This window comes from Pleurodeles waltl, chromosome 4_2 (genome assembly GCF_031143425.1).
Source record: "Pleurodeles waltl isolate 20211129_DDA chromosome 4_2, aPleWal1.hap1.20221129, whole genome shotgun sequence".
In the NCBI taxonomy this organism is placed as follows: Eukaryota; Metazoa; Chordata; class Amphibia; order Caudata; family Salamandridae; genus Pleurodeles; species Pleurodeles waltl.
In genome coordinates this window covers 868,853,238-868,870,168 of record NC_090443.1, presented here as the reverse complement: position 1 = coordinate 868,870,168, position 16,931 = coordinate 868,853,238, and the positions used below count along the sequence as shown (strand labels likewise).

The 16,931-nt window shown below is 44.1% G+C and overlaps 1 protein-coding gene across 1 annotated transcript in view; it reads right to left on the bottom strand.

The window, feature by feature from the left end:
* Positions 1-16,931, bottom strand: part of LDLRAD1 (low density lipoprotein receptor class A domain containing 1) — a 150,839-nt gene that overhangs the window by 51,442 nt on the left and 82,466 nt on the right. Inside the window, exons 4-5 of the mRNA XM_069232639.1 lie at positions 10,527-10,664; positions 263-391 (exon numbers count right to left, since the gene is read on the bottom strand). Coding sequence (XP_069088740.1) covers positions 263-391; positions 10,527-10,664 — 267 coding nt within the window. The remainder of the gene's footprint in view (positions 1-262; positions 392-10,526; positions 10,665-16,931) is intronic.

Sequence of the window (16,931 nt, the reverse complement as noted above, 5' to 3'; positions counted from 1 at the left end):
ATATTCAGTTTGCAAAAGTTAGATATTATACCAAGGCGCTCCTCTGAAGGCAGTTTGTTACACTTTGTGTGCGAGTTTGGTATAACCGTTTGTCATACGAAGTAGTTATTGCTACCAACCTGAGTACACAACAGAAAGGAACTACAGCCATTGAAACTGTGGTTAGTAATTATTCTTATGAAAAAATCGCTTATAATAAATTATTTAGTGCAAAATAGCTATTGCAGTACTTTAATGACCAAATGACAGATCTGTTACTTACGACTGCCAACTTCATCGGAACAGTCTCCACAGTTATTGTATCCATTACATTTCTCATCAATGTAAATCCAATTGATGCCGTTTCCGCACCAGAATATCAGGTATCCTGGAAGACTCTTGGGTAAGTTACCTAGACAAGAAGAACACATCTATTTATGTATTTCTTTCTTTATTTATTTATAAAGTGCAAACTTTCACTTGAAGGCATCATGGAGTTAGATCTATGCAGGTCCCTACAGGACCAGAAAGAAAGGACTGAATGGAACTTGCAGAAGAGATCGATTTATTTGGGGTTAAATATACTAGACAGCACAAGTTGGTTTGATTGCTAAAGAAACTTTGTGGGATTATCAAGAATATATAGAAGTTTACAATCTGCTCATTTCTTACCATTGGATGACTTTACTGTCACTTTCATTTTCCTTCTTCTTATTCAATGCCTTTTTGTGTTTTAGCTTGCCAATCTTGTGTTTGCCCCTCCCAGGGAGCAGAGCGTCTTTACCATCTCTCCAAATGGCTGGCTTCTAATCTTGCGCTGCTACCAATTAGCGAATTACTTTTTTTTTTTTTGTTTAAGCATTCCACTGGAGTGCATTTTTTTCTAGCTGTCTCCCTTATGTGCTCTTCTTCCACCGCCTGGCACATTAACATCTCTTGCCCATGTGCTTTCCTTCCCCAAGGCACTCATGTTGCTTTCTCTCACCCGGGTGTCCCCGTGCACGACCCTGCTCTTTCGCCTGAGTTTCCTCCTTTGCGCCCATGCTCTCTCTCATGTTGCTTCTCCCCACGCCTGCCATGTTGCTTCACTCTCTCCATCCCCTAATACCTGCAACTCGCTCATCCGTTGTTTTTAAGTGCTTTCGCACTAAATACTAAAAAATAATATTTGCGCTATTTTTTAAATTTACTAAACGATCTCAGACCAATTTAAAAAGAATGGCTATCTGCAAAGCAGCCATGATTTTGAAGGCACACTCATGCGTTTTGAATGTAAGGATGCACCTACAAAATGTCTAGACGGCTGTGTCATCATGCCTTTTTTTTAGCCATGCTGCACAGAAACCACAATGCTGAACAGCATGGCTTGAAAACATTGGCACAGTCAATAGGTATGAAATACTTTCCCAAAGCTTGTTATTGTTTACGAAAAAGCGCCAAAGTTAAACAAGGTAGTTATTCTAGAATGTAGTACCCAGAACACTCAAAGATCTCCCTCATGTGTGAGTTTGACAACAGCAGGGGACTTGAAGAAGCAACACAACACCTGATAAGTGATAAAATTGGTGCCTCACTTGTGTGGATAGGGCTAGTACCCGCGACAGGAAACGGCCCAAAACACAACATGAATAAATGTTTCCACTCTGGTCACGCTGTAGTGTGAAAACCGGGAGGAATCTAACTTGTGGCCAGTCTTGTGAAAGGCTCGGTGTATAAAGCAAAGTGGCTTGAACTGAATTCTGCTCTGAATTGGCAGCCAATGAAGACTGCAGTGTCTAAGAAACATGAGCAAACTTAATAAGACCAACAGCCACCCACACTGCCATGTTTTCAATTCTTCAAAGTTTACAAATCTGGTACTCTGAGAGGGACATGTATAAAAGTTGCTGTAGTCTATTCAAGAAAGTATTGTATACTCTGATTCACACAAAGGGAGAACAGCTCAGATGCTAAACTTGGAAATATTGTATTATCTGTAGGACCTGCTTGAAGATTAAAATCACTTAAGGTGATGAATCTAGTAAAAGACTCTGCAAGTTCAAGCAAGAGGTCCACAAAAGCGTGAAGCCACACCATCTGGTCATCAGAGAGCCAGTACGTTAGGATAAAAGATCAGAAAGCCATTCAAGACAAGGTGATTTTACAAGTGATAGCCTCAGAGGGTAACCCAGCACAGGAAGAGGGAGATGTGAGTTTCACTGTAGCCCTAAAAATTATCGCAACACCCTACCCCTCCACCCCTGCCTGTTTTTTTGCATAAGATGGTAAAGCCATCAGATAGGACAATATGAAGGTCAGGATTGGAGATGTCCGACAGGCAAGTCACTGTGAGGAATAAAAGATCAAAGCCAGAGTTCAGTAGAGAGATGTTTTAAGGCATGGGCAAAGTGGGCAGTGTCACAGGACCCTCACCTTTGAAGGGAGCCCCTGGGAAAATTAACTTCCTCTCTATTGGACCAATCAATTCTATTTCTCTATCTAAATCCCTCTCCCTCTCTGCCGGTTACTGTCTCCGACAGTTTATCTACCAAGTGTCATCTTAATGATTTTTAGGATTCTGGCAAGACATATTTCAATTTATTTTGTGATCCTGTTAAAGTTTAACATGCAATTTAGAATTACTGGGCATCATGTTGTTTTGAATTTGCAGGAAATGGATAGTAACATTAAAATTTGTTCTATACTGGGGGCCCAAAATCCTTAAGATGACACAGGTTCAGTAGTATATTAAAGATATCCCAACAGTGACTGGGAAGATATCTGGTATAAATAAGACCTTGTTTAAAAGTCTAGCAATGGCTTAGTTATGCCAAGGAGGCGAGAAGGTAGTACGGCCTCGATATTCAGAAAGGGGATATTTTGAAAAGAAGCACTATTAGTAATGGGGATTTTTACCATCGATATTATGCAGTGCCTCGTAGAAAAAGTGATCCTCTGTTTGGCAAGATGGTTGGTATGGTGATCTGCAGAACATAAGAATAGAGGGCGTCAGGCACAGGAAGGCTTGCCATTGGTTCACTTTGGCATGTAAATGACACACTTCCTGCTTGGTCGTACTGTGACTACATATAAGCTCTTCCTACCTTAAACATAGGCCACGAAAGCTAGAACATGGTCCTGCATCTTAGCAACATGGCCCCATAAGGAAAAATAAAGAAAGGACTGGACCAGTATCCACCAAAAAACCCCACAAGGTAACCCTGAGTAAAAAGTGCAGAAGTCCTCACGGGAGAGCAAAAGCGAAGACATCGCAGAGAAAACAACAACCAAGTGCAGTAGGCTTCAAGTGTGTCTGTCTGTGAAGATGAAGACGTCTCAAGAAAGGGTAAATGCAGGAAAAAAAGCCCAAGGAGTCACAACAGAACAACACACAAATTTGAGCAACGGAAGTAGATGCTCTCCGAACAACTGAATTTAACTCTGTGCCAATCCATCGCGTGATCTCCCACAGTTATGATCTTCATACAATCATAATGTGTCATCACTTCAAAGTTTAGCATTAGATTAAATTATGGCTGGTTACACAGACTGATTGTTATTCTTTTATTTCCCTCTCCGAAACAATTTCACAGACACCAACACTTACACCCTGGCGGATGCTTTTTACTTTGATGAAAGGGGAAGCTGAAGGATAGCTTTGGCTAAAACATATTTAATGTATTTCTGCACATGACATTAGCAAAACTGCTTGTATGTGCTAATCTGGTATGTGGAATTACTATGGTATTAAAAGTTATCCTCCTGTAGCTCCCTCTATTGAGTGGAGAATAACACGCACAAATCACTGTTATCACATTGATGACATCTGGATAGCATCCCTGAATTACATGGCTTTTTTACAGAGACTAATTTCAACAGGTTCGACCAGGTGGATAAGTGTCCAGTATTACCGAGGGTATGTATGTATGTATGTATGTATGTATGTATGTATGTATGTATGCTGTGATTTATAAAGCGCATTCCTACTCAAAAGAACATCGAAGTGCTAGGAGGAGAGAACGTGAGAAGAAGGGGACACACTGCTTCACTTATAATACTGATTTGTACAAGAAACTCACGTTTCCCTCAAGGTATTGAGGGGTGATTTGTAATTTGGGTCTTAGTGTGCCTTTTCCGTGAGTATTCTTGGTATGGTCAGTTCTGGGTCCTAGTACATATCCACTATAACTACAAGGCTCTAATGCAAAACATTAACTGGGAAAATTCCATAGGAAATAATTATATTTATTTTTCGGCGCACAGGATATCCGTCATCGTTGTGATGGAGCAACCCATCCGCCAAAATCTAAATCAGGCCCATGCTCATATGCGTATTTACAAGTTGTCTTGCCCTGTGGCGCCATGATGACTGTTATGCTGTGGACATTGAGGTGATGATGGCAAGTGGACCCAGGGTTAGGTGATGCACCTTTAACACCGACCAGATATTTGAGGTATTTCATTTGTCAAAATTTTCATAAGTTGATGGTATGCCTGCAGGATGAGTCTAATGGGAATGACAGCAAGCGTGGCTACGAAACAATGTATATTTCTGTCAAGAATTTTTTAAAAGGCGGCCACATCGCCTAAGGGATAAACAGCCGGATTGGTTTGATCAAGCATGCTCAGATGAGCACAGAAACTTCTGGTTGAACCGTGGGAAGTTTCCTAGAGATAGAGATGAGGTTTGTAGGTGCAGACAGAAGTATAAAAATACCCCTGCAGATTAGGAAGACACTTGGGCTTCCTGTTTTCCATTTTGGGACTAAGCTACGGCAGTAACCTCTTAAAGAAATGTGCATGATATATGAATCTAGATGTGTGTCTCTGGCTAGCTTTGCAGGAGGCATATGGCGTGAACTGATAATGGGAAGCTCCAAGATCCAGACAATGTCTTTCTTAAGAGACTATTGGCATTGTCTGTAGTTATTCTAATCACATCTGCCTGGTGAAATTGGGTATGCAGTATCTGGAGGACTGGATCAGACTGCTACTACTATGGTGTGGTCCAAACCAGAGACGACCAAGAATAGAACGGTCCTGCGTGACTGTCTTTCATTAGATCATGTAATTTGCAAACCTTAGCTAGGTTATTTAAGAAAACTGTCCGTGTGGTGGGTATTCCATCTTTTTTTAACAAGTCCAGTTTTACATATCCTTCTAAAGATTCAGTTAAAACCTTGTTTGTTTAACCTTTGTGAGATCACTAGGGGGTAAACCGGTGAGTCCATATTCACCAACATTGCCCATATATTTATCTTAACTTCCGAGGATATGCAATTCTATTTAGAAACTGATGAATTCAGAACATAGGTTTTTATTGATATTTTTCTTGTCTAAATACTGTCCAAGATTAAGTGGCATTTCTTAAAAAGGGTGAGTGGTCTGGCTATCCCCCTTTTCGCCCTTGCGATGGCTGTTCCTTCCAGGGTATCCTTCAGTGCTAGTGTTTATGGGGGTTAATGTTACACTGTTTAAAATCTTTGTTGAAAAAACATATTTTTAGACACTGCAGACCAGCTATGTTATTCGCACAAAAACAAAACAATAAATTAAGGTCTGTTTTAGTCTAATCTCTTTTTTGAAGACCACTCTAAAGAGTAGTAGAAGACTAAATTTTATCGAACTAAGCTATTTTTAAAAAATCATTTTACATATGATATGTATTATTATTTGTGTTACTCCTTTTTAATGGGTTTTATGCATAAGTTATATGATCATGGTTTATTGCGAGAAACCTACTTAGGTAGTTCTATTTTTTATGGTTTGAAAAATAACCGAATAAAGATTTATTGATTGATTGACTGTTACACTCAGATAAATATTGTTATATTCCTCTGACTGCTGTGAACAATCAAGGGCATTACATATGTGATCCCTGCCCCGTCTTTTACAAAATAACCTACAAGTTCGACTTTATTATTAACTTAAACAATTGATGATAAATTAATAAGGAATCCCATGTGGTCCAAGCAATTGCCAAATTCCATGCATTTGTCGTACACTGATTGTTATGTCTTGGAACAGATCGTGTTAGCTGTCTGGGAGACCTCATGTCATGAATACTTTAAAAAGTGCCAAAAGTAGAGAGTGGTCTTTGAGTCGGACTCCTTCAGCCATTTTCTTTCGTGTCCTTGTCATAATTTGCTGTTGCTTGGTTGGATTGGAAGGTTCCATTGTTCCATTACAGTTCCTTCTAGGTTTTGGGGAGAGGCTTCAAAAAGCAGCCCTACACAACCTCATTACCTCATCCTCCTTGACTTGTCCAAGCCCTACCTGCTCCCCCAACCCTTGCTCCGTACCTTACACTTGTTTTCAGGCCACACACTCTGGTGGCTGCTTTGCGTGTGACTCATAAGCCTGGCTTGCACTGATAACATCTGGAAAATAGCTAGAGAGCTCGAGGGAGAGAAAGGCAGAGAATAAGAGCGAGAGTACTACACCGAGCCACAGTGTGGTCGGTGTCACATTCTTGGACAAATGGGGAGGGGGGAGGGGTGGATTAGCGCAGGCTGGATGAGCGAAGGAAAGAGAGCAAGCGTGCTCTATAGGGCTCTGAAATAGAGTGCTAAAAGAGTACTAAAGGGAAAAATAAATAAAATAGTGCCATGGCAAAAGAGGTGGAAAGATACAACTCATCCAATGAAAAGCGGGAGTAAAGAAAAACTGCTACAGGGTCAGACAAACATAAGAATACAAGGTAAGAAAATAGAGACAGACAAAAAAGCCATCCAGCCATGAGCAATGGACTGAATCCTGCTCTATATAGTACTATATGCAATGCTCTTTGCAACAGGCAGTTGAAGCTATCTGTAGAAAGACCGGAAAAATAAGCAGACAGGTTATAGATTATGGATAATAAGGCCCATATTTATATTTTTTTTAGCACCGCATTTGCGCCACTTTTTGATGCAAAAGCGGTGCAAACTTACAAAATACAGTTGTATTTTGTAAGTTTGCCCCACTTTTGCATAAAAAAATTACGCAAATGCGGTGCTAAAAAAGTATAAATATGGGCCTAAGTTTGCCTTGCACTTTGGAACTCCTAAACGTGGTGTGAATAGTACAAATAGTTCAATAGAAGTGCTCCACGGGCCCCACTAAGTTGATCATTTATGCTGTACAAGTACTTATCCCACCAACATATAATAAAATGAAAAATTGAATGCAGTAGACATAGCATAGATTGTTGTTTCTTAAGCTCTCCTTTTATCACATCCTCAACCTAAAAGAATGCATTGAACAGCTGTCCTATAATTTTATGTTTTTCTAATAAAGTTTAATTTATGCAAAAACAATGCATGTATTTATTCAATATCTTCATGTTACTATTTCCAGGAAGTAATGAATAGAATCATCATAAGGAAACTTACGTTTTGGTTCACAGTGTTTAACAACATATGTTTATGAAGTGCTCTATGACAGTTTACTAGCTTCCTCTACTATATCCCTATACCAACTTGTATCTATATCCTATCAACTAAATCAATCATGAAACATATCATCTATATCAACGTGCTAATGAGAAGGAAGAAGAGGCAACATGATCTTGATAAGCAAAGTAAATCACAATTAGGGAGATTGGAAGGGGTAGTGGGATTTAGGGGGAAGAAGAAGGGGAGGGGAAGGGAAATATCATAGTACAATAATGGGTTATACTATTTCTCAATAGGATAACAAGGGACTAAGGGCCTGCTTTAGATCTTGGTGGAGTTTCCGCCAATCTGTGGCGGCAGCAGACCAGAAAAGAATGTCAAGTCGACTGTGTTCTGCCTGTCGTATTTAGATGTATTGTGGCTGGGCCGAAGACTGCCACGAAAGAGTGCTCTTCCTAGCTGTCAGGCTAGCGGACTCCTGCCGAGCCAAGTTAGATGATACGTCCTGCAGGCGGTGAACTGGTGAAGGATTGCGGACAGCAGAAGACTGTTGCTGGACCCAATGGACATCGGACAATGGCTCTGGCCGTGGAATAGAGGTAAGTCAAGTCACATACACACTTTACCTTAGCTATATGTGTCTCCCTGCACTACACACAACACAACAAGCACACACTATTATCCATTGAATTTCCACCACAACACAACATGGACATGCCGGAAACACACATTGCCATACATCCATGACACAACACTTACACATTATGGTCACTGCATTCACACACAACACAACCACAATAGTGAACACAACTACACACTAACCTACACAAACACACTCACATACAAGCGCAACTAAACACACATCATGACAACGAACATCACACAACACTCACCTGAATGTGACACACAACACACAATCATACATACACATCAAACCCACATAAACAGACAACTACATCACCCACTCCAGTTGCCTTCGCGTCAATGAGCCTATCGTACTACACATACACATACTGACTCACATACACAATTTGTAGCACATCACAGATACACACCCCCTTGCAATGTGCAAACATAGACATAGTATACGGGTGTGAAAGTACTGTCATTATGGGGCCAGCATTCATTTGCCAATGAATACTGACACCACAATGACAGTTGTGTATGTGTGCGATATGTGTCATGTACGAGTAGGTTCCCATCCATGTCCAACTCAAATGTGTCCCAGACATACGTATGTCACATGAATGAAAAAAATTACTATGACATGTATATGACTGCAGTGGTCCGATACCCATATGCTGTGCGCACACAACTTATACAGCCAATGCGGGTTCCCTAACTTGAGGTCCAGCGACGGGGGAGGGAGGTTGTGTTTTCTCCATGGCGTAGTGGCAGCAGCGACGGAAGGTGTTGTCTAGTCAAGTGTAGTAAAAAATGGAAGCGGAAATGCAGGAAAAGGTGAGTTTTGGGCACATACACCCAATCTGCCAACTCAGACATGGAGGTTGGACCGCCACAGTTGGCTTGGCGGTAAGGCACATCCAAATCTGCTCAGCGGTAAAGGTGGTTGGAGTCCTGCCATCATCCCCTATTCCCAATGGAATCTATGGTCCCCCCAACATCTAAATCGGGCTGGTGGACCACCAAGGTGGCGGACGGGAAATCTCACAGTTTTTCAATGGCAAAACCGTTAATGCCAACATCTAAATCAGGTCCCTAATCTAAATCATATTCTGTAAATCACATTTTGTTATTAGTAAGTATCCATAGTACTCACAGAAGACGATGAGTATTTGAATATATTCCAAGACTCTCCCTGTGGATTTATGATTGTTAATGGTGTAAAGCAGTGGTGGGACACCTTGCTATTTTATGGCCCATTTTACATTCCATTTCAGCTCCCACTTCCAGCTTGTCATACTTTTTGTGTCAGTGTGTTTCCATAAGTATGGGGGAATTATAGATCAATTACCCCATATGTATTTGTCTAAGATGCTCTAAGGTTCCATACTCTGTTCATATTCTGCAATAGGGGATCCCATATTTGTCTGAAAACCCTTAGGCCCAGATTTATACTTTTTTCCACAAAACTGCGCAAACGCAGTTTTGCAGCAAAAACTATAGAGCCAGCATGCGCCATTCCACAGCGCCAGTCGGGTGCCATATTTATTGAATGCACTAATATTGGGCTACCGTCTTAAAAAAGACGCTAGCCAGCTGGAGGTGGCTGTAGGGAAGGAGGGGGTTGTGCGCCAGGAAATGGCACTAGCCTCGTTTAAGGCGCAAAAAATGCCTCTAAGCAGACTAGCGCCATTTCCTGGCGCATAACCACCAAAAACATGACTCCTGTCCTAGGGAAGACAGGAGTTATGCCCACCACCCCAATGGCCAACACAGGGGACAAGTGTCCCCTGGGTATGGCCAGTGCACCCTGTGCCATGCAGGGGTCCCCAAGTTAGGGCCCCCTGATGGCATTTTAATAAATAAAGAAAAAATACTTACCAATACTTACCTGGGATGGGGTCCCCCATCCCCGGTGTCCCTCTAGTGGGGGTATTCCTGGGGCTTGGGGAGGGCACCTGTGGACCCATTCCATGTTGTTTAACCAAGGAAATGACTCCACAGGTCCCCTAATGCCTGGTCTGACCCAGGCATTACATAATGGTGCAAAGCAAACTCTGCACCATTATCTGGCCCCTCTTCCCACCAGTGCGTCATTTTAGCACGGGGATAAATATGGGGCTATGTGGCTAGCACCATTTTTTAGATGGGAACGCCTACCTTGCATCTCATTGACGCAAGGTAGGTTCACGAATCCCAAAAATGGTGCAAACTCCAACATTTTGACGTTAGACGCGTCTAACGTCAAAATATAAATATGGAGTTTGGTTTGTGCCGAAGTTGTGTAAAAACAAATTATGCAAATTCGGCGCAAATGGAGCATAGATATGCCCCTTAATTTGCCATTAATATTGCATATCACCCTTTCATGTATTGCAGCTCTCATCAACTTTGGCATTCATTCATCCCTGGTGGGTATTGAGAGCTCCCTCCAGTGCCATTGCATACATTATCTTAGCGCGGGCTTGTGACGTTGCCATCCGTCTGCGGGTATGCCCTGTCTGCATGAACAGTCCTAAAAATTCCCTGCGTAGAACACATTTTATCAAGGGCACAAGTATTGCTTACTGCATAAGGTGGGTTCCTCATCTTCTCCATTTAAACAGCTCTTAATTCCATTGCAAACATTTGAAGCCGAAATGCAGGTAACTCTGTCATCACATAGAAAACCAGTTTGATTAGCCGACGTCATGCAGTATCGGTTTACTAAATTGAAACAAGAAAACAAAAAAGTACATGAACTTTAATTTCTGTTAGTTACCATTACGAATCATTAAGCACACATTGCCATCGAGACAGAGGCATAAGGGGATGAGCAGTCAAAGCTTTGTGACCATTTTTAGGTCTAGCGGTAGCCAAGATCTTTTTATTTTACTAAACTTATCTGTACATTATAGTTACTTAATGGACTTTTAGCCACCTGTCTTCATCTCTTGGTCTGTTGTTTTGTCATTCACATTTTGCTTCGGCCCACAGCATCATACTGCATAGGGCAATGGGTGAGCCTACTTTAGCCTCTGGCTAACATCACTTTGAATGACTGCATTTAACCCTTTCACAAATAGCACATCCTCCCCTTTCTCACCTTCTTTCTTTCCACTTTCTTTCTTGCCTCCCTCTTCCTTTTTTCTTCTCTTCCTCTTTCTTTCTTGCCTTCTTCTGTCTTCCTTTCTTGCCTCCCTCACTCTTTCTTTCTTGTCTTCCTCGTTCATTCCTTCTTTCTGTTCTTCCTCCTTTTTTGCCTTTCTTTTCCTTTATTTCTAGTTTTCATCTTCAATGCCTTTTTCTTACCTTCCTCCTTCTTTCTTTTTCACCATCCACTTTCTTTCCTGCCTTCCTCTTTTTTCTGGTATTCATTTTTCTTTCTTTCTCTTTCTTGCCTTCCCTGTCAAAGGCAAGAGCCTGGTGGTCAATGCTAGACTAATTGTTTTTTTAGTCTGTGTTAGTGAAGACCTTTTTATGTGATTAAATTATGTGATTATCATAGTTACTTATAGGAGGTTTGAACCAGACTATATAAACAACACAGGCCCTCCACCACCTCCAGACTCCCGCCGACAGACAGCCTGACGATGGCGGATGCCCTCCAGATAATGTACCCTGATTCCCCCAGCCTTTCTCTGATGGAAAAGGCTGGCGGAAGGGGTGCTCCGGGCCCCCGTGCAGTGCCCTGTCGCGCAGGTCACCCGCCACACAGCGGCATTGACGGCGGCAATGTCCTGGCCATGCATTCTACTTGGCCAGCAGGCGGGAACAATGTTTCCACCCGAAGGACCAGCAGAATGTTCATTATGCGGCCAGTGGGGTTCCAGGGGGGCTGGCTGTCAGTGAAATGACCGCCAGCATGTACACGGCGGTAAACTCCGCCGTGTTCATAATGATCCCCTTAATCTGTTAGTCTGTGTTGTGCCATTCACATTTTATTCCAGCCACTCCAGCATGCATCATAGGGCTATGTGTCAGCTCACTTCAGCCACTGGATGACTTCACTGTGAGTTACGGCATGCTGCCCTTTCACCAGGAACACATACACACACAAAGTAGTTCTCTTCAGGTCCAGGGAGCGTGGGCTTTTTTTTTTTTTTTTTAAACCAAAACAACTATTTTATCTTTATTCATTTTTTTAGCTTCATGAGAATCTCGTAGCTTCCTGAACAATAACGTTTTGTAAATACCATAAAACAAATCAGGAATTGCTGAAAGGCTTGCGGGCAATGCAAGACCTATTGTCTTTGCCAATGCTTGTTGAAAACCAACCAATAGTCAGGGCCTGTCGAGGGCAGGCAGTAACCATTCCAAGTGTAAGCTGTCAATATTTACCAGTGTGCAGTGTGCTCCATGCACTTCCTGATGTGAAATTAACAAAGTGCAAATGTCTGTGCTAATGTGACCCCATTAAGGGAAGGGTTCCAATGCAGGTACATTGAGAGCACATTCATAAAACCATTTACGCTTTTGAGGTTCACTAATGTCTACCTTTACTAGTACCATCCCAGGTCTGGTACTCACAAAACCTGAATGTGCCCTCATGGAAATTTTGGGAACACCCACCACTCATATATAGGCTTTATCTAACTCATTCCCACACTGGAAACAGTCAGAAATGTGCTCCAGTTAAGAAAGGAGTAAATCATTGTACATGGTGGGAAGGAGTTGGAGAACCTCCCCAAGATGGTGAGGATGTAGGGAAAAGTGTTTCTGTGTAGGGGGAAAAGGGAAGTACAGTTGCACTTCGAGAGATTTGAGAAGTCCTCACACGGCAAAGGGGGAGGCTGGTTTCAGGGTACTAGTGAACACTGGATGACAGCATACTGTTTGTGCATGAGGCCTGTTATGTTTCGACATCTGTACACCTGACAGAATGTGTTGGGCATAGTGTCATTATGGTTGGTGTTATGTTTGAGGACGGACCACCCCATGTCGCAGTGTCACGAAGGGGTATCCGCGAGGTAGACCACGTGAATAGGGCTAAGATGGTCACGGCTGTGTCGTCACGGCCAAAAGCAGTAAAAGTAGATGGGACCCGACATTGTGGTCTTTGGCCAGAACATTATAATACAGAGCATGTGTCTTCTTTATTGGAAAAAGCGCTGTGTGGTCTCGCACTCACCTTCCTTGTAGACCACACAACAGTTTGGTGACAGTGACGTGGGAGGCACATGCAGGGTTACGAGGAGGAAGGAAAGCAGGGTTCCTGAGGTGCACGCGGTGTCACCTATGTGCAAATCAGAGTGGCAGGTTGTCTCAAACTGCGGTGCTCGTGGGGAGGTCTCATGCCAAACAACCCAGGGAGAAAAATGCCCTGTTCATTAACAATTTTTCCACCTGCGAGTTGAACGAAGCACACCACATTTTTCACAAAAGCAAGTTCATATGGAAAGATCTGTATTTGTACAAAACGCGCCTGCTTCCTTCCATCTTAAATTACTCACATGCAAGTTCATGCTCTGATTAGCTGCGCACAAAACCTGAAACACGGACGACTTTGCACAAGCACAGGAATGCACCTATTTCAGAGCCCACTGTGGACGTTCCTTTCATTGCATCATATCCGGTGCTTAATTTGTGCTTGTTGTTTCCGGTGCTGAGCACCACTTATTTTTGCAGGCCATAGTTTATTCTTCTGCCTCAAGCATTTGCTGCGAGCAAAAGACACATATGGGAAAGACGGAGGAAGGGAAAAACGAAAAAGCGTCACAATGGGAGAAAGCAGGAAGCTGCTAGAGTGAGCTGAAGGGGCAGGGAGTGGCTTTATGTGGATTGAAGTGACCCGAGATGGCTTCGGGATTACGCTGCCTCAGTATTCCGTGTTCCCACATTTAAATGCAGCAGCCGCGCGTGTTTAGAGGAGGGCTTTGGGCACCAGCACGTTTTTATTTACTAGGATCCGGAGGCCTCCAGACGGCCCACACTCCCCCCGCCAGGAAAGCACGAGACGACAAGGTTTGTTCGTTGGAAGGAGTATCTTTTATTTTCAAAAAGTCATCATATAAAATACCTCATAACTTCAACAAGCAAAACATCAAATAGCAAGTATAAGAAGGTTAGTCAATAAAGAAAACATTTTTATTTACATGTTACTGAGAAATTACTTGTGACCATAACCAGTGTGACAGGATCCCTTCCTGTCCTGAACCACCATATTGGACCACACAGGTGACCCGTGTCTCACCTGTATCCGTAGGAGGGACGGTTACCCTGACTACCCGGTACCTTGTCCTCCAGTTTAGGGTTCCGCCCCCCCTCCAAACACCAATCAGCCCAGGGGTGTAATGGGGGGAGCCAAGAGCGGGAGCCCCATGTTCTCCCCCAGCGATCTGAGGTCTCTTACCCCCTGATCTGGTGTGTACATCCGCTGGTTGGCTCAGAACTTCAGGATCCTATCCCAGATGTCCTCCTTGGGGCTCCACCTTGGGGACCCCCTCCTATTGTTTCTAGTCCCATTTTTTATCTTAATTTCCGCCACAAGGGCGACCAGGGCCCCAAAGGTCCTTCGCCCTCCCCACCCAAAAAGAGGCTGCGGGCAAAACCCCACATGTCGCGAATAAATTGATCGGTTCCTTCGTCGGACAAATGCACTTGGTCGCTGTGAAACATGTGCATACCTTTCAGCAGTTTGTGGGGGATATTCCATAGGCGCCCAGGGCCTGGGCAGAGCTTCGCCATCTCGGCATTAAGCCGGCGAACTGATACGTTGATGGTGCGAGATCTTAACCCTGCCCCCCACTTAAGACGTGGAACCATGTGTGACCAGGCAAATGCTGCCCTTGGGAATTGCTTTGCCACTTTCGAAATTTCAAGAAATACCGTCTCCCGAAGGGTCTTTCGGCCTAAACGCACCAAATCATTGCCCCCCAAGTGAATGATGATCAGATCCGGAGACTGCAGTCCCCCACGACTACTCACCAATTCGACCAAATGTTGCAGCTGGGTGATGCCTCCTCCGCCAATGCCGCACCACCGAAAAGCCACACTGTGCAAGACTGCCAGTTTCGACTCACGGAGCTGTTGCAACCGGTATGCCGCCCGACGGACAAATGAATGGCCCAATACCCAGACTACTCGCTGAGGCATTTGACTGAAAGAAAAGAAAACATGCGCGTGAGACAACACCACCGAGCAACCCATTCCCTGTTACTCCAACTCTGGCCTGATGTAACGTTTGTAACATTCCGAAGACCACCGACCTATATTTTTTACAGCGGACGCTGGAAGGCCTGCTGCTGCTGCCGCCGTGGCTGCGCCAATTCTAAAGGAATGGGATGAATAACCTTGTTGATCCACTCCGATTGATTTTAGGGACAATTTAAAGACTTCCGCGAACTGGTAGCGTGAGAGGCAGTCTCCGCCCGGGTGGATGAAGAAGGCCGGAGACTCAGCCATAGGGCGCACCGCCATGTATTTGCTTGTGATTAACACAGGGCATAAGGGGGAACCAGGCGCCTCACCTAGTGTGATGCATGTTCCTTTCTTCAGCTGGTCGGTCTTTGATTTACGCAACATAATGTGCAGTGCCCCCCTGCAGATCATTACGTCTTTCCGCTGTAGGCCCCCCAAGTGGTCACCCTTGGAGGAGCCTACCAACTCGCTGATGCGGAAAGCTCGTAAAAAGCCAAAGTGAAGGCTGCGGCAAAAAGCGCCGCCTCGGTGGGTGAAGAGCAGACGGTGTGAAGCGCCCTTAAAATCGTTTCTAGCAAAGGAGGGGTGACGGGACGCCTGGCATCCGAGCTACCCGGGGATCCCTTGGCCCAACCCCTCAAGGCTTGTTTTATGATAAAATTATTCAGAGGCCTCTCCAATTTAACTATTTTTGCGAAGAAACGTATTGCCGCCAAATGGGCCTTTGCGCATGACACCGGACCCCCTAGACTACGCAGATGTTTAAGGAACGCCCCTATTGCTGGCTCAGAAAAGGTGTCTGCCATATGCCGAGCATGCAAGAAACGCCTGTAAAGTAAAAAACTGTTCTCGTAAGCTGTTTTTGTGCGTGGGGCCAAGGATGACGCTACTAAGTCTGGGAGGGAGGGGCACCAATCTTCCACAGAGATTCTGGGAACTCCGTCATCTTCTCCTTCGCCTGGGGGTGATACCGCAAAAATTCCTGCATTAATGAACAAGACAATGCGTCAGCTGCGTTGTTATGCACCCCAGGCACGTGCTTCGCTTTGAACGTGATGTTATGCTGAAGACAAGCCAGAATCAGGTGTTTCAAAAGGCGCAAAACCAAAGGGCATGAAGCCCCTTGCCGGTTGATAACCTCCACCACCGCCATGTTATCAGACCAGAAAATTACCACCCTGTTCCTGAACTCCTTAGCCCAGATGTTTACAGCGACCACGATTGGGAATAATTCCAAGAAGGCTATATTCTTGGTCCAACCCCATCTGACCCAGTCTCTAGGCCAGTCTGCCCTGCACCATAATGGGCCCAAAATTGCGCCAAAGCCTATGCTTCCCGCAGAGTCAGTGTATGGGCCCAGCGTAGGGCTGGGTATTGCTTTCTGCGGCCAAATGACCGACCCGTTGAATGTCCTAAGGAACAAATCCCACAGCCTCAGGTCGTCCCTAACCTCTCTGGACAGCCTGGTGTGGTGGTGTTTTTCTTTTAGCCCCGTCATTGAGCGAGCTATTGACCTAGAAAAGGGGCGACCCATGGGGATAATTCTTAGAGCAAAGTTCAGCTGACCCACCAGTACCTGAAGCTGGTGCAGGGTCACCTTTTCTTGAGACAATATAAATTTAATGGACTCCTTGAAAGCCAACAGTTTATCCAAAGGCAAGCGGCACTCCCCGGCCAAGGAGTCAATTTCAATCCCTAGGAAAGTGATGCAAGTAAAAGGGCCGACTGTTTTCTCGGGGGCCAAAGGCACCCCAAACTCTTTGAACAAAGCGATTAAAGCTTGAAGAGCCCACCTGCACCTGTCAGAATTGGGGGGTCCCAGAATCAGGAAGTCGACCAGGTAATGAATGACCT